The sequence below is a fragment of the Mastigoproctus giganteus genome, chromosome 11 (assembly GCF_048544385.1).
Source record: "Mastigoproctus giganteus isolate SK-2022 chromosome 11, ASM4854438v1, whole genome shotgun sequence".
Taxonomy (NCBI): domain Eukaryota; kingdom Metazoa; phylum Arthropoda; class Arachnida; order Uropygi; family Thelyphonidae; genus Mastigoproctus; species Mastigoproctus giganteus.
This window is the reverse complement of record NC_143585.1, coordinates 112,658,138-112,682,948: the sequence shown is the minus strand read 5'-3', so window position 1 is coordinate 112,682,948 and position 24,811 is coordinate 112,658,138. Positions and strand designations below refer to the sequence as shown.

Here is a 24,811-nt window from a genome sequence, read left to right as displayed (position 1 = left end):
CCTTCTGGGTGGCAGCGATCACAGTGTGCTGATGTGGGATTTACTTAAAAACATATCTACTGTAAAGGGTAAAGTGAAGGGCTTTTGTTTTCATAAGAGTGATTACAGTGGTCTTTTTATTTTATTTTTTATTTTTATGTGAACCCCAAACACGAGAGGTATTAGAACCTATAGTTTTTAGTATGGTGCTTGGGTTGGAAGTTGAGAAGACAAAAGAAGATATTTGTTGACATTGGACTTGAAGTTCTGTAGATTGCAATTTTCAGGAAATACGTATGAAGGAAGGTTGTTTCAGAAAACGGCAGTTGAATGAATAAATCAGGAAGATGAAAAGTTCGTTCTGTGGGTTTGAAGTTGGACAGTAAATGGATGTTGGCAGGTGGCGGCACGTGTTCGGACTGTTTTGAAAGAGAGAGCGGGAATTATAGAAGCCAATTCAGAAGAACAGTGCCCATGGAAGTATCTGTAGAAGAGGCATGCAGCAAAAACAGTACGTCTATGAGAAAGCGAGTGGAGAGACTCTGTTAGAGATGAATCATTATTTAACCTAACTGCCCTCTTCTGAATGGAATCAAGAAGCCTGAGAGAGGTTTTGGGGGCACCACCCCAGATGTGGGAACAATATTCCATGGCAGGGCGGATTTCGAATTTTTACAGAGTGAGCAGCTGTTTGGAAGAAAAGTAATGCCGAGAGCGAAAGAGAAAACCAAGTTTTTTAGATGCACAGGAAGCAATATTTGTAATGTGCTTGTGCCAAGACAGAGATTAGAAGTCAGGGTAATCTCCAAAAGAGATATATCATTTTGCCTAGAAATCGGAGTGTCACTAAAGATAAGCATAGGAGCAGAAGAATCCGTTTTGCGAGATATAAGACAAGACTGAGTTTTAGCAGTTTTTGAAATCAATTAAGTTGTCATTGCCATACTGGAGAATTACCTGAAGATTGCCATTTAAGGAATTTGTAGCAGATTTTCGAGAAGTTGAAGCTCATTGAGCAGGACAAGGTTTCTCAAAATGGAAAGTGGAATGCAATGTGCTATCATCGGCAAAACTATGGATAGGATTTCCAGTCAATGGAAGGTCATTAATATACAAAAGGAAAAGAGTGGGGGAAAGAACTGAACCTTGGGGGACACCAGCATTAGTGGTGAAGTTAGAAGACAGAGAGCCATCTACCATCACCCTCAGTGAGCAATCAGAGAGAAAACTGGATAACCAATTACTAAAAACAGTTGGCAAACCATAAGATGGAATCTTGTTTAGAAGACCTTTATGCCAAACACGATCAAAAGCCATTGAGATGTCAAGAGCAACTACTTGTGTTTCACCGAACGTTTCCATTGAATTAGTCCATAAATGGGTAACATAAGCCAGAATATCACCAGTGGATCGACACTGACAGAATCCATACTGGCGATCATTGATCAGACGGAAGGTTTCTAGGTAGTTTAAGAGTTGGCAGTTAATTGATTTCTCCATTACTTTAGAAAGAGTAGAAGTAATTGCAATGGGACAATAATTGGATGGGAGGGATTTGTCACCCTTTTTAGGAACTGGCTGGATATGAGCAAATTTCCAAGCGGAAGGAAAAACACCTTTGGAATAAGAAAGTGAAAAAAGGCGGCAAAGAATAGGAGTAAGTTCAGGAGCACAGGTTTTGAGAACAAGTGGAGAAATACCATCAGGACCTGGAGCTTTCTTAGCATCAGGATTCATCAAAATCCTTCTGATATCCTTTTGATGGAAGACCACAGGAGGCATTGAATGGAGCGTGTTGGGAATGGTGGGAGGTGTTTACCAAGATCATTAATACATGAGCTTGAAGAAAAATGGGATGCTAGCAGGTCAGCTTTATCCTTGGCTGAAGTGACAACAGAACCATCTGGTGTGGACAGAGGTGGGAGCAGAGATAGGCAAAAGTTGTGGCCAATAGCTTTGGCAAGAGACCAGGATGTTCGGCTACCATTATGGCAAGAAGCAAGTTTTCTACTCTTAGCCTGTTCAAACTCTAATTTGGACTGATTAATAACTGCTTTACAATTGTTGCGAGCTTTGGTGTAGGCAGAAAATGAAACTGAAGAATTAGAAACAAGCCAATTACGATATGCAACATTCTTCTCTTGAACAGCCTTAGCACATTTATTGGAAAACCAAGGTTTAGATAAAGGACAAGATTATAAAGCAGAGTGTGGGATAAAGAATTCCATTCCTGCAAGAATAATTTCACTGACACGATCTGAGCAAACGTTGACATCAGAAGTTTTGAAACAGTAATCCAACCAAGGAAAACAAGAAAAGAAGTCTCGCAGGTCATCCCATTTTGCATTCTTGTAATGCCAAACAGCACAAGGTTGGGAATAGCCATGAGATAAAGATTCCATTGGAGAAGAGACAATCACCAAGTTGTGATCTGAAGTGCCTAAAGGACCTCTCACTTCGACCGTTTACTTAGAAGGGTTGTTTGTGAGAAAAAGATCAAGCGTATTGGCTGTATGATTAGGATTATCCGGTATTCTTGTAGGTATAATTGCAAAAGCCTCAGCATCTCGACCTGCTGGGTCGGTGTGACTAGAAAACGAAAGCCAGCTGTCGTTGTGAACATTAAAATCACCAAGGAAAATTACCTCACTGTTAGGAAAGTTGGACTGGAGAGTCAAGTTGCAAAGTGGGGAAGTCAGAGTTCCAAATGATTAGTGGAGTTGGGAGAATGGTAAAGACAACAGATGAATTTTACACAATGAGGTAGAGAGATTTTAAACCAGAGAAGACCAAAGAGAGGAGATTCCAAATTGCCAAGTCTCTGACAGGGAATATCAGAACGGACATATGCACAAGTACCACCTTTGGGGCGAAAGGAATCATCATACAGCGAATAATTTGGGCATCTGAGATGAGCAGTAGTTGAATCAACTGATAACTGAGATTCTGTCAGAAAAAGTACATGGGGTTTGGCAAAGTGCAAGTGGAAATGGACATCTTTGAGATTAGAATTGAGACCACGTATATTTGTGAAATGAATTAGGAAGTGCTTGGGAGGTTTAGATCTTTTCACAGATAAGCTTGCTCTATTAGTTTGACAATTCATGGTGTATTCAATAGTAAGAAAAAGTGGGTGGGACGTTCTGTATGAAGTAATGAAATTTTTGGATATGGCGTACACGTGGTAAGAATATACCCAGATCCTTGACATAACGTGGCCTCGGCAATTCTCCCCGCATACACACTACTCGGGCTCCCTAGAGTCACTATCTGGCAGAGTAGAGGTAGCAAGATTATACACTAGCTGATCCAGAAGCCTCCTAGAGAGTTACCAATAGGTTCGGTCCGGTGTACTAACTAGCGGCCGGTCTGCGAACACTGTTTTAGAGCTGTACCCTCGAAATGTAAGGAATATTGGATCTCCCCACGACATTCATTGTAACCTGAAAAGTCATCAATCATCCTGCATGATGGAAGAGATAGGGAAGGGTTGACCAGAACTTAGCTCTAGAGACTAAACATGGGTTCCACCATTTCAAGCCTCCAATAAGCAAAGTGGTGGTATTTCACTGGTTGATGAGAGTCACCTACCACCTAGTACTGCCTGGTAGCATAGAGGGGCAGCATTCCTTCATGTGGTGCCTGCGCCACACCTCGGCCTCTGCTTACGTTGGTTCGCACCTGTGTGGTCACCCACCATGTACTTGTGCATGGAGGTTATACCCAGGATTACTAACAGTCCCACCATCGTGAAGGTGCAAGCAGAGGATTTGGCTGTCACAGACCGTCCGGACTTTGCTGAAATTGGGTCCTCTTGACTTGAGTGTCACCCGAATATCAGTTCCATCAGCGTTTTAGTCTCCCAGGTAGCAAGTACAGATTGTCTGGCATATCTGAGAGAATGTCTGTGAAAACCTCAAGGACCAATGACAACAACCTCAAGGACCTTGACGACCTCAGACTCGAGGGTCTGAGACAGTTTTTAAATACTATACAGTGGGACCATCTGTTGATGTTACTGACATGGGAAGCATTCAAGGAAGTAGTCATAGAAGCTACAAGGCTATTCATACCATCTAAAAAATACCATTCCAGGCTTAGATCTAAATGGATGTCAGATGAATTGATGAGACTTATGGCAGAGAAGAAAAATGCATGCGATGCATATAAATTATTCAATGTTACAGAAGCCTATTGTAGATGTAAACTAGTCAGTAATCAATTTACAAAAAAGGGTAGTCAGGCAAAGGCAGATTAAAAGAAGTCTGGCAAAGAATGCCAGAAAGGCAGCAAAGACTTCTTATATTAACAATACAATGAAGGGGTTGTAATACTTCTTGTCAGTCATGAACTGTTAATGATCCTGCTCAACTGAATAGGTATTTTGCATCTACATTCATGCACGAGAAGTTCTTTGAGGAGTGCTATGCCAGAATTTCATCAAAATCTAACAGGAAGCGAAATGCAGTTTAAAAGAAGTTTGATAACTGAGAGGAAAGTGGAAGGGAAATTGTTGAAGCTTAACATAAAAAAATGCAACTGGGATGGATGGGATCTATCCCATCCATCAATTTGTTGGAATTTGTTAAGGAGCAATCTTGTATGACAATTTCTTTGGATACTATGATGTAGCAACAAAGGAAGTGAATGCAAAAAATAATTTTCATGTATCATATACAGCAACTTCTTGACTTATGTAAGGGATGCGTTACATGAATGCTACATAAGTTGGAATTTCCCCTATGCTTGTGCAGCACTCGCAACTGTGCTCTTTGAATTGATTAAATAAAAAAAGAAATGTTCGATGAACACGTAAATAGAATTATTTATTATATTTATTCAATTTTTTATTTCATGTGCAGAAAAAATTACAAAAGCATGCAATTTAAAAAAATTTTCAAATTTATAAAATTACAAAAAAAGAAAGGAGACAAGCATAATGTCAGTAAGTTTTACCTCTTGAGCATCATTGCCAGAATCGACGCCTTCAGCTGATAAGTACGCCGCTGTAGAGGTTGAGGGCTGTGGAGATTTAGAAGGGGTTGGCCGCTCAACATTACGAAAGAACATATTAATGGATGACTGGAAGGTGGCTTTTTTCTTTTTATTGTGAATTTCTTTGTAGCAACCAAGCATATCATTCACCCCTCTGTTAACTTTTAAGAATTGTTCGCTGTCAGGATCCATCTTCTGAAACCTTGCCATTACCAATGCAATTTCACGAAATGTCATTGCCCTCTCTCTCTCTCTCTCTCTCTCTCTCTCTCTCTCTCTCTCTCTCTCTCTCTCTCTCTCTCTCTCTCTCTCTCTCTCTCTCTCTCTCTCTGGTGATGAATGAAGCGTCTCGGCTCCTCATTTGGTTCATCTTGAGCTTTGTTAGCATTTTCTTCTTTCACTATCGCTGCTTGCAAGTCAATAAGTTCTTCGTTAGATAATTCCTTCTCTTCTTCCTCTTTTAACTCCTCCACTTTTTTGGCATCAACCTCCAACTGAAGCAGCTGTACAACCTTTACAATCTTATCTATAACCTCTTCATATGATTCGTCTTTTTCAAATCCTTCAAAGCCTTTTATGTGCCTTGGGCATATGTTCTTCCATGTGCCGTTTAAACAACTTTTAGTAATTTCCGCCCAGGCCTTATTAATGTTTAAGATGGCGTGGTAAATATTGTAAGATTTCCAAAAGTCTCTTAATGTAAAATTTTTCTCACCGTCTAAAGCAGACAATTCCTGAGCAAATGTTGTGTCTAAATAGTATGCTTTTAAATTCGAAATAACACCCTGATCTGTAGGTTGGATGATTGAAGTCCTCTTTGGCAGTAGAAATATGACTCTCACGTTCACATCTAGATGAAATCATCTAGATGCGTAGGATGTTCAGGAGCATTATCCTTGAAAGGAACATCATTACAATATTTTTCAACCTCGGGAATGATGCAGCATTTAAACCAGTCCTCAAAGAGAGATATTGTTATGCCTACTCTCTGGTTCGATCAGAAATGCATGGGTAGGCTGGCTTTATTGATGCCCTTAAATGCACAAGGATTTCCAGAATGGTACACAAGCAGTGGTTTTAATCTGTAATCTCCCGCTGCATTAGCTCCAAGCAAGAGCATGGCCCTATCTTTTGATGCCTTGAAACCTGGCATTGTATTTTCCTCTTTGGCAATGTATGTTCGATCCGGCATTTTTTTTTCCAATACAGTGCAATCTCATTAACGTTAAAAATTTGCTGCATCGAATAGCTGCCTTTATCAATAATTTTTTCCAACATATCACAGAATTTTTCTGCAGTTGCAGAATCAGCATTGGCGACGTTCACTGCATATTTTAACGTTGTAGAAACCAGCGCGATTCTTGAACCTATTAAACCACCCGTTGCTTGCCACGAACTTGGTTGGGGTATGCCATACTTATCCTTAATATCTTTATAAATACTTGTTGCTTTTGCTTGAATGGTCATTAGACTAAGGGGTACTTGCTTCTGAATCTGATTTTCCATCCATATTATTAATAGCTTTTCCATCTTCAATATAGCACCTGAATGCTGTTTTGTGATCACTGTTGAACTTAAATGCATTGATCCTTTAACATGTTCTTTTCTATGCGCACTGTCCCTTAAAATAGTATTCACCGTTGAAGCAGCGAGACCTAATTCCCTTGGCATAGATGACAAACTTTGTCCTGCTTCATACTTGTTAATCATTTTCATCTTCATTTCTAAATCAATTGTTTCGTTTCCTGGCACAACCACCACTTGCACTTTTCGTTGGTCACTTTCCCGTCATCATTGTAATACATAAATAGGAATGAAGAGAAGTTTCTGAAAATTTGTTTTTTATATAATTGAAGATTTCAATGAAGGGGGACACATTTCACCATAATAGCGTAAAAACCCACACAATTGCAGTTATCGGTATTATCGCCAGTGCAGTAAGATCAAGTTTATTACCCATTTATAATTAGATGCACTAACAGAAAAGCCCAATAAACCGGAAAGTGCAAGGTAGTGCAATTTCCATTTTAAATATGATATTTTAGAAAGATAAAAGCTTAGTAATATAGTGAAATTTTTAACTTCCAAGGACTTTGAACGAATTACAAAAAAAAAAAAAAAAAAAAAAAATGTATTATTGGGTTTACATTACGATATTTTCATGATACAGTGGTGCCTCGCAATTCGACTGTACTCCGTCGCCGAATTAGAGTCGAATTGCGGGTCAATATTTTCCATATAAGTTTATCGCAAATTGATTAATTCGTTGTCAGACAGAAATACACAATATTATTGATTTTACTATATTCTACCATATAACAAACGAAATCACAAAATACATAATGAGTACAGTGATACCTTGGTTTGCGAGCATAATTCGTTCCGGAAACGTGCTCGTAATCCAAAGCACTCGTATATCAAAGCGAATTTCCCCATAAGAAATAATGGAAACCCAGATGATTTGTTCCAAAACTCAAAAATATTCATATACTGTAAAAATGATTAATACAAAATACATACCTTTTTATATTTTTAATATTTAAATATAATATACATAAAGCAATCAAATTTATTAATTATTGGGTAGGACGACTTTCACTGTCTCTAACAGAATCACTGCTTTCTGTTGACTTTTTCTTTTTGGGCGAATTTAACAAGGAATCTTTCCAATGACACTTGCTTTTGCCTCCTTTTGAGGATTTCACGGAAAACAGATTCATCGCTCGCACTATTACAAAATGAGGAGGCATGCTTGACACATATAAACAAAGCTGTGTGCATGTAGCAACTGAATAAACAACATCGTAAAGGCAGAGATACACTATTAACACCTCACATTTCACTAAAGCACATTTCTAGGGGTTACTACCATAAAACAATAAAAACAATTTCCAGTTGCGTTCCTGCTAGTGGAATCTGTTATAAACTGGTAGTAAACTCGATCTAATTGCGTTTGCGATTATACTAGCTGGAATTGTTGGTTTTTACGTTATTATGGTGAAATGTGTTTCCCCTTCACTGATATAAAAAACATAAATACATTTTCAGAATATTCTCTTCATTCCTATCGTGTTGCGTTCGGTTGGGGTGATTTTGTGTTCGACTGCCATTTCTTGTAAACACAAAGGCGAATCGTGCATAAGCGAATTCGGTTCGTGTTATATAAGATATCGTTCCCATATTTATAAATCGTGTATGATCGAATTCGTGTAGTGTAAACACGTGTTATACGAGGACTGACTGTACTCGTATTGCAAGACCTCGCTCGTTCAAGTTAAAATTTATTAAAAATTTTTGCTCGTCTTTCAAAACACTCGAATACCAAGTTACTCGTAATCCAAGGTACCATTGTACATACATTTCATTGAGCCTTAGATGTTGGAAGGATGTTTTATTTATCTTGTTCTACCCCTTCTCCTCTTGGCTTGAATGGGGATGAGGGATTGATCAAGGGTGGACTGTCTCTCCCTCTTTTTCAAGATAGCCTTGAAGTGATGCATAGTAGTGTTGTTAAACAAGTCTGGCATTCTAGTTACAACAGCAGTGTTGGGGTGCCATTTTAAACAAGCAGACTGCACCTTCTCCCAATGGAATAAAACTTCTTTAATGTCAGCTGTTGGCATCGGTCCTTTTTCCCTGTGTTCATCTTCTTCACATGAAATTTCCTTTTCTCTCTCTTTTGCTTCCTGTTTGCCTAGTGCTTTGAGTTCTTCCACGGTTGGTTCGTTTTCGTGATCCTCCACAATCTGTTCCACATCAGCCTCATCAACTTCTCCTATGTCTCGGCCGTTGTAATGATTTCTCGCATGCCCGCAGCTGCTTCTGATTCTTCAGCGGCTGGGACTGCACTGTTGTCATCCTGAAAAAAGGAACGAACGAGTTTCTTCCATGATGCATGAAGGGTCCTCTGTGTCACTCCCTCCCAGGCAGTTTTAATAAAGGAAATGGTGTGAAGAATATTGAACTCAGTCTTCCAGAACTCCTTCAGTGTCTTATCAGAAGAATGAGTCACGTCGAAAAGCTGTGAAAACAAAGCCTTGGTGTAAAGTTTTTTAAAACAGGCAATTACTTCTTGATCCTGGGTTGGATCAGTGATGTGGAGGCAAAAACTGGACTTTGATGAAATCAATTTCAAGAATGTTTTCCAAGTCTTGGGGGTGGACACTAGCATTGTCAAGAATCAGCAGTGCTTTCAAAGGGTAAATTTTTGTCAATGAGGAATTTTTTTACACTTGGGGAAAACTCCTCAAAAATCCAATCTTTGAAGACTTTCTGGTCTACCCAGGCATTTGCATTGGATCTTCACATCACTGGCAGTTTGGACTTGATGATTTTCTTCCCAAAGCACCGAGGATTTTGAGTGGTAAACGAGAAGTGGCTTTTCTTTAAAGTCTCTGCTTGCATTTGCTGCCGATAACAAGGTAAGCCTATCTTTCATAGGCTTATGTCCTGGAAGCGTCACTTCTTCTTGCGTGATGTATGTTCGATTTGGTAAGCGCTTCCAAAATAACCCAGTTTCATCCCCGTTTAAAATTTGCTGCGGCAAGTAGCCTTCCTTCATGATTAAATCTTCAATTTTTTTCACAAACTCTTCTGCAGCCTTTTTATCTGCACTAGCTGCTTCCCCATGTCTGAGAACACTATGGATACCTGTTCTACCTTTGAATCTGTGAAACCACCCACAACTTGTCTTGAATTCATCAGTTTGATCTGAGATACGTCCTGGAATTTTCTTCTGCAATTCTTCAAAAATTAACCTAGCCTTCTCCACAGATCATTGCCTGAGTTACTGGATCTCCTTTCATCTGTCTTTCTCTAATCCAGGTAAGAATCAGCTTTTCCATTTCTTCATTGATTAAAGATCTGTTTCTGTCAGTCCAGCGAACACCCTAGCACCTATAATCTTGTCTCTTTGTTGCCAAAAAGTTGCCACGGTTGACCTAGGAACACCATACTCTTGAGATACATCTGTAATTGTTCTACCTTTCTGCACTTTATCTATAATTTCTTTCTTCTTTTCTATGCTCAACCAAGTGTGTTTCTTTCCTGAATTATTCCGCTGTTCACTTCACTTTGGACCCATTATCAAATTTCACTCAAAAAATAAATAACTGCCAAAGCACAGTTTTTTACTTTATGAGAAATGCAGAATTATAAATTAGCACAAACAGCTCGAGCAAACATGAACTCAGACTATGATTATTAACTAGATAATGTTGTCTCATAACTGAGGAAGAACTGACGGCATACCTGTAGCTGTCTTTGAGGGCGGCTAACGTAGCTGAACGATTGTAGGATTTATTCCCACTTTATCTATCATTGGTTAAATGTTACTCCTGCTCTTTAATACCATTGGTTAAAATGTATGAAGCAACTGTCACTATTTAATAACGTTAAACGCAGCTACGTAGTCCAGCAAAGAATTCTATCGTGCAATATCATGTAGCATTTGCGCCGGCCCGCAGAATCAGACTGTCGAATTGTGGTACGTCGAATTGCGAGTTACCACTGTACCTCCATTTAATCCTACGTGATGCAAAATACATTTCCACGATTTTTTAAAGTTTTCATTGGCTGGCAAAAACTTGTGTAAAGTCGAATTTCCGTTAGTCGGAGAGTTCCTGTATTGGAATTCAACTAAGGTTTTGATACTCTTCTACATAAAAACAGCTATATGAATTGGAGCAGTGTGGCGTTAAGAGCAAGCTACTGCTATGAAAAAAGGGTTGGTTGAGTGAGAGAAGACAGTTTGTGGTTATCAGTTGGCACTGCTCTTCTTGGACTAATGTTATTAGCATAGTTCTCCAGGGTTCAGTGCTGGGCCCTTTGTTGTTTCCTAAATTTATTTATGATATTGATGAAGGCATATCCATCTTAATGTCTAATATTTCAGATAATACAAAAGTCAGCAGTGTGGTTAATCACAGGGAATGCTACTGCAACAACATTTAGACAAATTAGACAGGTGGACCAAGAAGTGGCAATTGAAGTTTAATATTGAGAAATGCAAGGTACTGCATGTGGGGAAGCTATAACCCTAGATTAATGTACCAGCTGTGTGGTATCACACACGGAGTAGAAGAGAATGAAAAGGATGTGGTGTATAATTGTGCAGTTAGATATGAATTTCTCTGAACAGCGCAGACAGGCTGCCAGAACTGCTCATGGGGTTTTGTCAGTGATATACTGGAATTTTGACAGTGGGAATAAGGAAGGGGTTATCTTATTGTATAAGACAATGGTCAGGCCACACCTTGAGTAGTGCATACAGGTCAGGAGGCCTCATCATTTGTGGAAGGACTTAGATCTATTGGAATGGGTGCAGAGAAGAAGGAAGGCTTCAGTTATACAGACTGCAGTATCTGGAGGAGGTCTGTGAGGAGATCTGACTGATGTGCTTAAGGCTTTGAATAGATTGAGTAGACTCAATGCCACTGGAATCCTTTCTCTTGCTTAGACTGCACATTAGGGGACATAAATTTAAACTGAGGAAGGATGGTTGTTTGGTAATTGTGTGGTAATTGCCTTCGGCCATTGGTTGATCGATTGTTGTAAGAAACTTCCATCTGGTATTGTAGAGATGGGTAGTTTGAATAAATTGAAGAGAGAACCAAACAAACTGTTTTCAGAGAGGGATAGGTGCTATGAGAATTGTTGGCTTTTTTTTTTTTTTTCTCTTTTGCTGATGCTCTTTAAGATTGCTTTCTTGCATTATTTGCCACTACTAGTACTATTACATCATCTCTTTTGAATACAGTATATTGATCCTTTTATCTGCATAAGAACCTTGTTGTACTATGACCTAAGATATTGCTGCACGATTATCATCCAACAATTGAGATGTCGTACTCATGTGGCACCAAATATCATAATGTGTGATATTTCTATGCAGTTGTGAAATTAATAAACCACGAATTTAAAAAAAAAAAAAATGTTTTTAAATAGATAATACAGTGAAACTTCTCCTAACGGACACCTCTCGTTAACGGACATCTCTCTACAACAGACATTTTCAAATTCCCCAACTCACCTCCATTGGTTTTAACATGTTTTCAGCTTCTGTCTAGCGGACATTCTCTGTAACGGACGCGGACAGGCAATCTGGACTGTTTCGTTTAGATTAGCACTTAATTTGATCTCCCCATAACGGACAGCGGGCGAGCTTACGGCCCTTTTTCTAGGAACTTTTCTTCCACGTATTGCCTCAATTGTGTGTTTATTTTCTATTTCCGATTCTCTGAATTTTATCAAGGTTTACGTCGCGATTCTAAGCCCTTTTTCAAAAATTTTAAGGCACGTGTAAAACTTCTGATGAATTCGGTGTGTGCAAGGGGGCGGGGAATATGGTCGGCCTTTCGTCTTTTCAGTTTCAGTTTTCAGTTTTGTTCAGTGTCGTGTGAAGTGCACAATGTCTTCTCGTAAACATTTAACTTTAAAAGATAGAGTCGAACTCATTAATGCGTGTGATCGGCAAAAAAATAGCGTTCGCAATCTCGCTGCAAAATTCAAAATCGGGAAGACGCAGGTAAGCGACATCCTAAAGAAAAAAAATGAACTGCTCAAACAATTTTGGCAACACGGAAATGATCAGTTCAAAAATCATTCCCGAAAACTGTTGGACTTCAAATTGACAATGTTACGTATGAGTGGTTTTGTCGCGCACGTGCTAAAAAAATTCCCATTAATGGGCCTATTATTAGGGAAAAGGCTTTGGAGGTTGAAATCTATGGAAGTAAATGAGTTCAAAGCTTCTGTGGGATGGCTAGACAAGTTCAAAACTCGGCATAACATTTCTTGGAAAACCGTAAGTGGTGAAGGTGGATCTGTTGATACTGGGGTTGTAACAGAGTGGACCGTCAAATTGGAAGATTTTGAAGCTAAGGATATTTACAACTGTGACGAAACAGGGTTGTTTTTTAAAGCTCTTCCTGAAAAAACAATGAGTCTAAAAAACGAAAAGTGCCAGGGCGGAAAAATTTCTAAGGAACGCTTGACTGTACTATTGTGTACAAATATGCTGGGAGACTTTGAACAACCTCTTGTTATAGGAAAACCACAAAGTCCTCGTTGTTTCAAGGACATAAAGTTGAATCTTGAATGTTGATTGGAAGTCTAATAAAAAAGCATGGATGACACGAGATATCATGAGCGAATGGATAAGTCACTTTAACCAAAACATGATTCGTCAAAACAGAAAAATTATTCTTTTCATGGATAATGCTGCATCTCACCCGCACATTGAACTGTCCAACATTCAAATCGTTTTTCAGCCACCAAACACATCTGCAGAATGTCAGCCCTTGGATCAAGGGATAATAAAAAAATTTAAACTTCACTACAGAAAACGTGTTTTAAGACATCTCATTGCAAACATGAACGATGTAACATGTGCGAGTGACCTTGCAAAGAAACTCAGCATCCTAGATGCGATTCAGTGGATTCCCTCTTCAGTAAACGCAATTAGAAAACAAACTGTCATGAACTGTTTTGTAAAGTCTGGCTTCTCAAACGCAAAAATTGAAGTTGTGAACAGCAATGTGGAGCACCAAGAAGAACAAGAACTTCATCTATTGATAATGTATGATACTCCAGCTACAAGTGACTCTGGCTACAAAGATATAGACTCGAACCTCACTACAGAAGATGGTGCAATAGATATCAACGACATTATCATCGATATTTTTCAAGAAGTTCCTCATGAGGATGAAGAAATGGAAGGAGGTCATTCTGTCGAAGAACATATTAACGACGAACCACCGATGAAAATAGAAGAAACGCTCATACAAATCAATCGCTTAAAAATGTTTTTCGCCGCTGAAGTATCTTACTGAAAGACTTTCGATGGTTTCTTCACTCCAAACAAATGTTGAAAACAAAATTATCAGCCGGAAGAAGGTGCAGAAGAAAATAAGTGATTACTGTATGTATTTTTCTTAAGATAAAGTCATAATATGCATAGTACAATTGATTGTATAATATTTTTTTTCAAAAATATTGTGCAAAATCTGTATATAATTTAATTTAATTTTACATTAAACGTTTAACGATTTTTCTTTCTTTTTTTTTTTTTCTCTCCCTCAGACTTCTTGTTAGCGGACACTTCTCTCTAACGGACACATTTTCGTTCCCCATGGCTGTCCATTAAAGGGAAGTTTCACTGTATTACAACATAATTCAAAAGAAGTATGAAGTTTCATTAATATTTGAATATTATAATGTCAATTAGGTCTGTGCCCAAATGTAAATCTATTTTACTTGAACACACTAGGAAAATAGATTTACCTCTATTTTCCTAGTGTTCCAGACCTCTGTAGGCATTCAAGATGCATTAATCAGACGTGAATATTTTTCAGGGTCAATCTGAAAAATATTCATATACTTTAGAAACCTAAACAATTACACTAAAGAACTTAAACAAAACAATATGTTTTTATTTGTTTTATGTGCACTGATGTTGCCTTGACTTTTGAGACCTAGATGTTGTTCTCTATTATTCTGCTATGGTCTCCTAATTCAGAGGAGTTTATACTAATCATTTGACAATAGTACAGTCAATACTGTATTTGGCAATTAAGTATGCTTGGACCACAGTCCACTCAAATATGCATGCTGTTGCACTCAACTAATCACTTTGCTACATCAGGCCTTTTGTTTTGGATCAGATATAATGAGGGTATGCTATTGAAGGCTGATGAGTGCAGGAAAAAGATACTAGGTCAAAGCCAAAGAAGATAGAAGGTTGGAGAGGTTAGTTTGATGTGCTTGCTCCTCTTGCCAGCAAGTCTGGCTGATCTTCATAGGTTTCTTCCAACAACCCACTCCTCCTTTGGTTTCATCCTAATCAGTTTCTCCCTGCACTGATCGACTCAAAGTCCAATCTAGAACAAATGACAATATCTGAGTCACCATCAATGTCATACAAATGTAGCTGTAACAAGTAAAGAATTATAGGCAAATTGGTTATCTGTTTAGTTCTTCATTTTCTTATCACAATTCAAGATATTGAGGTACAAATCGAAACATATGGTTGTAAGTTTTCTTAGCATAGTTGTTTAGGTTTCTAAATTTTTTAATGTTAAATATATGTAGTGATGTTTTATTTAGTGTACCCGTATGATTTAATTATGCCCTTCAATTCTCATAGCAGAAATTCCTTATTGTGGACCAGTGTGGTGTACGGAGCCCTCCTGTTTCTAATGTTCCTTAATGACATTGGTGAGGGTGTACACTGGAATTTGTTAAAATTTGCTGATGCTTTGGAGGTAGGGAGATTGATTAACAACCAGAAGTAAGTTGTGTTGCTTCAAAGTGACTTTGATCATTGCAGATATGATTTAAAAAATGGCAACTAAAGGTTAATGCTTGTAAGTGTAAGGTTTTGTATTTGGGTAAATAGAAATCTCAATGATACTTATAAGCTTAAGGAATGAAGTTTAATGTGGTTCACAGTGAAAAATACTCAGGGTTTTGATATAGTCAGATATGAAATTACCATACACTGTGAAGAGGTGGCTAGGAAAGCATGTGGTGTCCTGTCTGTGATTTATAGAACATTTGAAAGTAGGGAGAAGGATGTCTTTTTATATAAGTAAATGGAGAGGCTGCAAATGGAGTATTGTATTCAGATCTACAGGCTACACCTTAAAAAAAAAATAAAAGAAAAGTATATTCTCACTGGAGATAAAAAAAAAAAACATGGGAGCAGAAATTATAAAATCTTGGAGAGCGGTAGATGTTTGATATTATGAAGTTGACCTTCAACAGCATGTTGTAGATCATTGGAATAAATTACTTGCCGAAATGTGGCTGAGGCAAAGGATTTGATAATGTTCAAAGCAGAAATGGATGATCACTTTTGGCAAGGAAAAGAAGTAATTAAAAATAAAGTCGGCTTCCTTGCATCATTCACCATTCTAATACTAAATACTTAAGCTCCAACTTGTGCAGTAAATACATGCACATCATACTTAATGGTTTTAATTTTAAATAATATGCATGAATGTTTGCATTGTGATGATAGAGTAAAATGGAATTTTAGTCAAACAAGCAACTTATATCCATCTTTACTTCCAGTTATTCTAGTAGTCAGAAATTTTATGATCACAATTCTGTTTTAACTATTGTATTAAGGTAAATTACAAGAAGTCTTCTAGTGTCAGAAAATTCTGTTTTTTTTTTTTTGAATGATTTTGTAAAATGAATCTTGTGCAAAAATATTTCTGCATTAAATTTTGTCTTACAGGCTGCCATTTTATTATGAGATGAAAATTCTCTTTGTTCTATGGTTATTGTCTCCAGCAACTAGAGGATCCAGCATTCTTTATAGAAAATTTGTTCATCCTCAACTTAATAAACGAGAAAAGGTATCCTCCCTGCTTAAATTTTTTTAAAAATAAATTTACAACATTTTATATATAGTGTATATCATTTAAAAAGTTTTTATTTTCTTTATTAATTTTTTCTTACTTTTTTATTAAGGTATTTATCGAAAGCAGAATATGTAATATAAAAATAATACAGTAATATTGGAATGCAGCAAGCATTGCAAAGATGGAATCAAATACCTTCCTAGTTAGATTAAATATTGTTCATACTGAGCAGGATACAATAACTTTATATATACATTGATCACATTGGACTTTAAACACTTTGTAATTAAATATCTTAGCTTTCAATTTTAATACAAAGTGTAGCATTCATAACTTCAGATTTTCAAATGTGTTGAACTCTGTGACTTTATTTCAAAAGACTAAAACAACCAGAATTTTATAGATAGGCTATACAGAATGTGTGAAGATGCTGCATAAAATTATGAATTTTCCCCACTAGGGATGCTTACATTGCTAAACTATATGTACATTGCTTAATGTGTAACCTTTTATTTTTTTCACATCCAGTGTATTGCCTATTCATTTTTTTTCGATCAGCACATTGCAACAGATGTCCATTGCTTCAGATACACTACAAAATATATGGGAGTTATGTGCAAAATACACAAACGTGCACCACAAATCACCAGATTTCTGTTTTCTGGTATTAATGAAATTTGGGATGGCTAGATTTTGTGATTTTAATACCTGGTTTTGTAAGTAGCAAAATATAAGAAAAGATTTCAGATGAAAATACTATGTAATTGAACAAAATTAGGAAAAAATAAAGTACTTTAACAACTATATAATTAAAGCAAGTAATTTTAAAATACTGTTTTTTTTCATTTCTTCATGACATGCATAATATCATCATTGCATTGTGTGACCTACATTGATTATCATTATTAGTAATTTGTAATAAATGTTGTATGTTCTGATGCATTCTGGCAGAAAGACAAATCTGCATTAAAAGTTTTACAAAAGCAAAACCCTTCCCTTTACCCCTGATGGTAGTTACATCTTTAAGTAAATCCCACATTAGGACACTATGGTCACTACCACCTAGTGGGTGTAGATTCTTAATGCTTGAAGAATCACTGCTGATAATTAGATCAAGTGTATTATTCCCTCTAGTTGTCTCTCTAATATGCTGCTGTAAAAAACAATCATCCAATAAATTCATAAAAGCCTTGATAGTGTGCGTGTGATTAACCACAAGTTTCAGTCAATGTCTGAGAAGTTAAAATCCCCCAGTATAAGACAGTGTAATTTACTGGCCCACTCTATTTCTCTGTATAGTTGTTCATTGTACTGTTCAGGCCTGTGACATACTCCTACTATGAATTTTGCTCTCCCAGTGCTTATGTCACACCAAACTCAACAAACATTGCTGTGTCAGTCCATGTCAGCTGGATGCACTTCCTTAGATTTTTTGTCTTTCTTAATTAACAGCATAACTCCTCCTCCCTTCCTATCCTGACTATCCTTTCTGTACACATTGTACTCCCCAAATTCCAATTCTGCATTTCTTATATCTGTATGACACCACACAGAGATTAGAAATGTTGGGATATCTCTGATATCTTGACCAGACCCTAAATTCATCAAATTAATTTACTATACTCATAGTATTGGTGTTCATGCAAGTATACATGCACTTGTTCCTACTCTTAGTTATCCTATCATAGCCCATGTATTTACTTGTTCCATGATGACTCCCAGCAGTTATGGAAATCCCCTAGCACCTTGCTTTCCAGGCTGCTGCTCATTCCAATAGAAGCAGTGCAAGAATCACTTTATCCTCTGCCTGTGGCTACTATTAATCTATTGTCTGTGAATCCCCCCCCCCAAGCTAGCAGTTTTCTGACCCACTTCACACTGCCTCAATAGCATCAGCAAAAATTCTTGCTCCCTTTCTACTTAAGTGTATCCCATCCCTGTAGAAGCAGTCTCTCCTCTTAACTTGCATAATCCGTGCTGAACAAAAGTTTACCCCATGAGCCTTACACAGTCTCTCCAGAGCCATATTTATTGGCAAGGCTCTTGTCATATACCCCCTCCTATCATGTCTGGGCAGGATTGCAGACACTTTTAAATTTAACCCTAACTCACAACTTTTTTCAACCTTGACCTGTACTTGTTAGGTAAGTCCGCAGATCTCCTACTCTTAATATCATTAATGCCAATGTGTTGTACGTATCACCCTTTGTGCCTGTAAAAGATATTTGTTCTCTAATGTCATCATAGATGCCCCTGGCAGACATATCCTGGTCTTATTCCCCTATCCTTTCTGTATAATATATTTCCTGTCTCCTTGACAATAGAATCACTGAGAATAACTAGCTCCTGTGGGACCAACACATTTTGCCTTGAAGATTGCCCCTGTGTTGCATGATGCACATGAGTGAATTCTGGTGTTGATTTTGGCAGCTGAGAGCTTGATGGGCCCCCATTTTAATTCCTTCTAGGGCATCTACCCTACTCTTCAAACTCACATAAACACTGATCAAATGCTGAGTTGGCACCTAATTTCTTGACACTCTCTGCAACTGGCACACACAAAGATCCTCCTTGGTTAGATCATGTCCTGTTCCAGAAAGTCTGCAAACATTTCACAAGTTGCACATGTTTTTTTTGGCTGTGATGCATTGCAAATGGCCCCTTCAGTTCTTCCCCTGAGCCACAACACTCCCCCTACTTTGTTCTTGTTGCTTGGGTGCTTTAGTCAGGGATATGATTTCCATTTAAATGCAATTTAATTGATTAACAATGAAAATTAATAAGGTTAATAAATTTAATTGATAGTGCTAAGCTAATGCAGTGATACGTATTATGCTATCTAGTTTTTATGTTATATCTTAGGCTTTCAAGTTCAAAATATATGCTATCAAGTTACGCTATACTGTAATAATCACAATGTTAAATTAGTTATATCCTTAGCTGAATATGAAAGTTATATGCCCAACAAGTCATTAAAATCTTCAAACTACGTATTTCTCACAATTAAAACCCTACTATTCTTCTGCACTACTGGTTTCATTTTACGATATTCGCATCAAATAAACTGATATAATAGCAGTAGGAGCAGCAAGTCGTAACTTATGCTACAGTTTGCAGAATAAATGTCTTTTGTGGTAGCATCACCCCTTGTGGTCTTAACTAAGCTGGTTGCTCTTCTCTGCCCCCGTTTCAAGAGCTCCACATATTTCTTAAATTTGATGCTTCCACACTTGTATGCCATACTCAAGATATGGCCTAACCACTGCCTTATGCATTGTGAAAGTCACCACCTTGTCCCTGCTGCCATAGTTTCTGTATATCAATGACAAAATTCCATGAGCTGTTCTAGCAGCCTGTCTGTACTGCTGGCAGAACTTCATGTTGGACTGTACAGTTACCCCTAGGTCTCTTTTTTTCTTCATCACCTCAAGTGTGGTACTACCTAATTGGTATGTTATTCTGGAATTACTGCTGCCCATATGCAGTACCTTGCATTTACCAATGCTGAACCTAAATTGCCATTTCTCACCTTATCTGCCTAATTTAGCTTAGCTAGATCTCGCTGCTGTTGCGTACTTTGATTCCTGTCATTAACTACCCTGCAAGTCTCCATATCAGCTTTAAATTTAGATATCAAGCTTATTATAGGACCTATCACAACAGGTCTGTAGAATCTTAAAGTCACATGGGATAAAGTGCATGCAACTCCCAGGCAGGAAATTACGATCCCTCATCTCGAAAGTGAAAACACCTGTCCCCACCCTACTACAAAGTGGATTGGTCTACCGCATCTCTTGCCGTGACTGCACTAGCTGCTACTTCGGGGAAACTGGGAGACTGCTCGAAAAACGCCTTTCCGAACACAAAAGAGCGATCCGCTTAGCGGATGTGGAGCACTCAGCTATTGCCGTGCAGGTCTGGCCAACCCACCACGACATAGATCCACACCGCAATGTTGTTATTGTGGATAAGTCCCGCCATTATCTGCGGCGCGCCTGGTTGGAATCGTTAAACATCAAATACTCCAGTACCTCAGTGAACAGGAACAGTGGTTGTCAAGTCCACCCTATCACCGAAGCAACGATCCTGTCCATTGACAAGCCCTGGCCACATCCACATACATCACAACCACAGGCTTCAACCTCAAACAATTAGTTACGTGCTTCACGTACCAGATTGGCAGTACACGCCTCCATTCTAACTGTCATTTCATATCAACTGAAGAAGGTTAACTAGATAACCGAAAGCTTTATGTATCTAATCTGATATTTGTATATTTCCTGTTATTAAACCTGTTACAATCTATATTTTTGTATCCATTTCGCTCTGAGCAACTGTAATTTTAATTTTAGTAGAATGAATCCGGAGCACATAGGCCTCTTTAATCATATTGTATATGTTGCTGCGCAGGTTTTGTGTTCACCTACTGTTACTCGCAGATAAAATCGCGTGTGAGCCAACGTGAAAATTGTGTTATACTTGCATTGTTCCCTAATATATCAGTTGCGTTGGAGCGAATTGGCAATGCGAAAATACTTGTTATAGCAGAACTGACTGTACTTTGAAAGGTTGTTTGGGAGAAAAATGTTGAGTGTTGGGTGTATGGTTAGGATTTTCTGGTATTCTGTAGGTAAATGAATAACCTGTGCGTAGTCATCATTAATTGTAAAAGCCTCAACCATGTTAATATTAAAATTTTCAAGAAAAATTACCTCACTATTAGCAAAGTGGGATTGGAGAAAGTCAAAAGTTTCAAATAATTAGTGGAATTGGGAGGTTGATAGAGGCAACAGGTGAATTTTACAGAATGGGATAGAGGGATGTTAAGCTAGAGAAGGTCAAAAAGAGGATTTCCAAATTACTAAGTTTCTGACAGAAAATATTAGAGCGGGCATGCACACAAATACCACTTCTTAAGCTAAGGTAATCATACAGTGAATAATTAGCAAGAGGAAGAATACCATCAGCATTCAGCTTGCTCAATTCATTCAAAGCTTTAAACACAACTCAATCAGAGATCGCCTTGCAGGTGTCTAGTCTGCAGATGCTGTAATTTGCACAACTGAAGTCTCTTCTTAGTAAGATCACCCTTTTGTTTTCTTCACCAATCTTGTTGCCCTTCTCTGCACTGTTTTCCAGATCTACATCCTTCCTGAAGTGAGGCCTCCAGACCTGTATACAGTATACAAGATGCGATAAGCCTATGCTCATACCATTATTGTATATACAGGTATACCTGCAACTGTTTTTACTCTTAATAAGCCTAATACAGTCTATGTACTTGCATGAATTTACACAAGGCTTGACATCTCCAACACCTTACTTTCCAATGACAAATAATTGCTACTGCAATTTCCAATAGAAGCAGTGCAAGAATCATGTTCACCTCTGCCTGCAGCTCTAATTAATCTATTAGTCTGTATATTCCAGAAAGCTATCAGTTTTCTGACATGCCTGACATTGCCTCAATAGCATCATCAAATTTTCTTTTAGCTCTTCTGTTTATGAAATGAACAAGGAAGTGTTTGAGAGTTATAGATCTCTTTGCAGATAATTTTGTTTGGTTAGTGTCTATTCATGATGGTAATCAGTAGTAAAGAAAAGGTGGGGGTGGGGACAGGTATGAAGTAATGAAATTTTTGGATATGGTGTACACACAGCAAGAATATAGCCAGCTCCTTGACATAATATGGCCTTGACAATGCCCCCCCCCACACTCACACACCACTTGGACTCTCTCTAGTCACTATCTGGCAGAGTAGAGGTAGTGAGATTATACACTAGCTAATCTGGGTGCCTTCTATAGAATTACCAAAGATTCGGTCCACCTCTGCCGGCCTTTGAACACCATTATAGAGTTGTAAGGAAGATTGGATCTCGCCACAATGCCCATCATAACCTCAAAAGACATCAGTCACTGCACAAAGAGATGGGTTTGTTCTGTCGATTATACGTGACTTTTAATGCCTCAAGCCTTTTTTTATCCTTGGGTTAAAATCTTTTATATCTCTCTCTCTCTCTCTCTCTCTCTCTCACACACACACGCACACACACACACAGTGATGCTAGTATCTCTTACTTTTTTCTAGTAGTCCACCTCACACAAGTACATGTTCTCTGACATGTAGGCGCTTCCGTAGCCAGGTGGGAAGGAGCAGCAGTGCGTAGCACACGCTTCTCGATTATACTGGGGTTCGAGCCCATCACCACCAAATACGGAGGATGCGGAAAGGTCAGGGAATGACCACCGCATATCCCGGAGCAATATGGCCTTAGTTGCTAATGCTCCTATAAACCAAATAACCAACCAACCATCTGACATGCAACATGAAATGTGCCGGTTTTATGAGAAAAGCTTTACAATCGGTTAAACTGTTATTTAAAAAAATAATAATTCTTCAAAAATCAATTACTGTTAAATCAGTGACATTAAGTTACTGTTTTGGCTGAAGCATACAAGATATTTCCTCTTGTACATATAGTAAATTTTCTCCAACTTCTACAGTATGAACATGTGATGCTCTTACTGACAAAGTGCCCCATTTCATGAGAAGAGTAGGTGCAAAATCATATAACTCTTTTTGTTTCATCTTGTGCACCTTAAATTTGTTTTTACTCCCAGTTGAATGAGCTAATTGACACCAGTCATGGGGACGACAGATGTGGATGATCATATGGGAATGTCCAGAAACTATGATTTGTGTTCGGTAAATCAAAGATTGGGAAGTGTAGACAGTGCTTTCATAAACACTGCTGTCATATGCAAGTTTCCAGGCTGACCATCACGCACATCAGAATAAAATATCATGTATAACATCAGGAGGCAGACTTTGTAAATAAATATAAATACAGGAAGCTATTTCATTAGTTCTCCTTCTTACTAATGCCTCATTCTTATGTAATTCATTGATTCTCCATTAGCATTGTCTTGTATAGTTAAATTAAACCTCCAAAACTGTCTCTTGTAGAAGACTATAAAAGAATCAAACTGTGTGGGTAGACACTGCTGGAGATCAAATGAATAACATTTAAAACGTGGTTTCTTTGCTCTTTCCTTGTCATCTCTTTTCATTGTATAGGCTTTGTCAGCAGCTTCCCAAGTGTTTTCTGATACTTCTTGTGTTTGTTTTATATATTCTTCATTTCCCCCCATTTCTTTCATAACTTTTAACATTTAACTGTAATGTATCACATCAGTGGCAAGTGTCTTGCTTTGGTTTTTTAAAGGCAGGTTTCATTTTATGAAACTGTTTCTAGAAGCTGAATAGTGTTTAGGGTAAGGCACCACTGGCTCCCACAACTGCACCATCTGTACTCCAGTGAAGTATACAGGGCTCTGTAAATGCCAAAAGTGTGTATGACAGGTTGTATGTGTGTAGTAGTATTGTGTTGGGTTCTGTTCTGTTGTTTCTCTGGCTTCTTGGCCACAAGGCCCCCAATAGGACCCTACATTCCCACCACCATTGGGAGGTGAGCCAGGCTGCCCCCTCATACACTGGCATGGTCGCCTGAGCTTCCAGGCAGAGTGGCCACAATATAAAAAAAAAACAAACCTTTTTGTTGAAGTGAGTTCACAGGGAATAAGAGAGGAGGAAGTCAGACTGTGGGGTGAAAGAAAGATGGACCAATAGTGAGGACAATCCACCAAGGATTTAGACAAAGTGGGGTTAGGGAAGGGGATTAAAAATCCCAGGAGCAGGTTCCTCCTCTTCAAATGCCATTGGCCAAGTGCTCCGTGTTGATCATGCATCCAGTTGAGTGCCAGCATGTATCCTATGGATACTACACTGTAAACCCATTAAGGGTTTACAGTGTAGTATCCATAGCACAGATTTACATTTATTCTACTCCCGAAGAGGTTGGCAGGAAGTGGGGGAGTATTCTGGACTGTCATAGCAGCTATGAGCTTGGCACCCCTTGTGCTGAAGACAGCCTGGGCAAATTGAGTGAATGCAATATATGTATCCTCATCATTTAGTAGATCCTGTTCCTGATTGTGGGGAGTTTCTTGGATTACTGTAAACAGTTGTAACCAGTGGTTTTTGTAGGAGTGGCATTCACACATAGTGTAGGCCCAGAACTCATCTCCATAATGGCAGAAGGGAAATAACTCAATACCCATGGAGTTGAGTTTTTGATGGAATGATGTCCTGTTAATAAAAAGGTTGCTTGCAATCCAGGTGAGTGCTGGGGGGGGGGGGGGGCTTGGGAAAGAGAAGCTCATGTCTTAAACGTCTTTGCCCAATGATGTGCTTTTTCTCTCTCTCTCTCTCTCTCTCTCTCTCTCTCTCTCTTCGACACACTTTGATTTATGGGCTCTCTTATAGGAAGTGAGCTCATGGAAGTGTTTTTATTGGTTACTTCTTCATTGCACATATGGATTATCTTTATTTTCTTTAGTTGGAGCTAGGCAATTGTTGGATTCTGTGAGCATGGTATTATTATTGTAATTAAGATCAGAATGCCCC

The 24,811-nt window shown here is 38.3% G+C and overlaps 1 protein-coding gene across 6 annotated transcripts in view; it reads left to right on the top strand.

The window, feature by feature from the left end:
• The window catches only part of LOC150078357 (receptor expression-enhancing protein 1-like), a 307,490-nt gene that overhangs the window by 126,706 nt on the left and 155,973 nt on the right, over positions 1-24,811 (top strand). For all 6 annotated transcript variants that reach the window (XM_090385094.1, XM_090385092.1, XM_090385093.1 and 3 more), the window contains one exon: positions 16,217-16,337. In XM_090385094.1, coding sequence (XP_090241220.1) covers positions 16,217-16,337 — 121 coding nt within the window. The remainder of the gene's footprint in view (positions 1-16,216; positions 16,338-24,811) is intronic.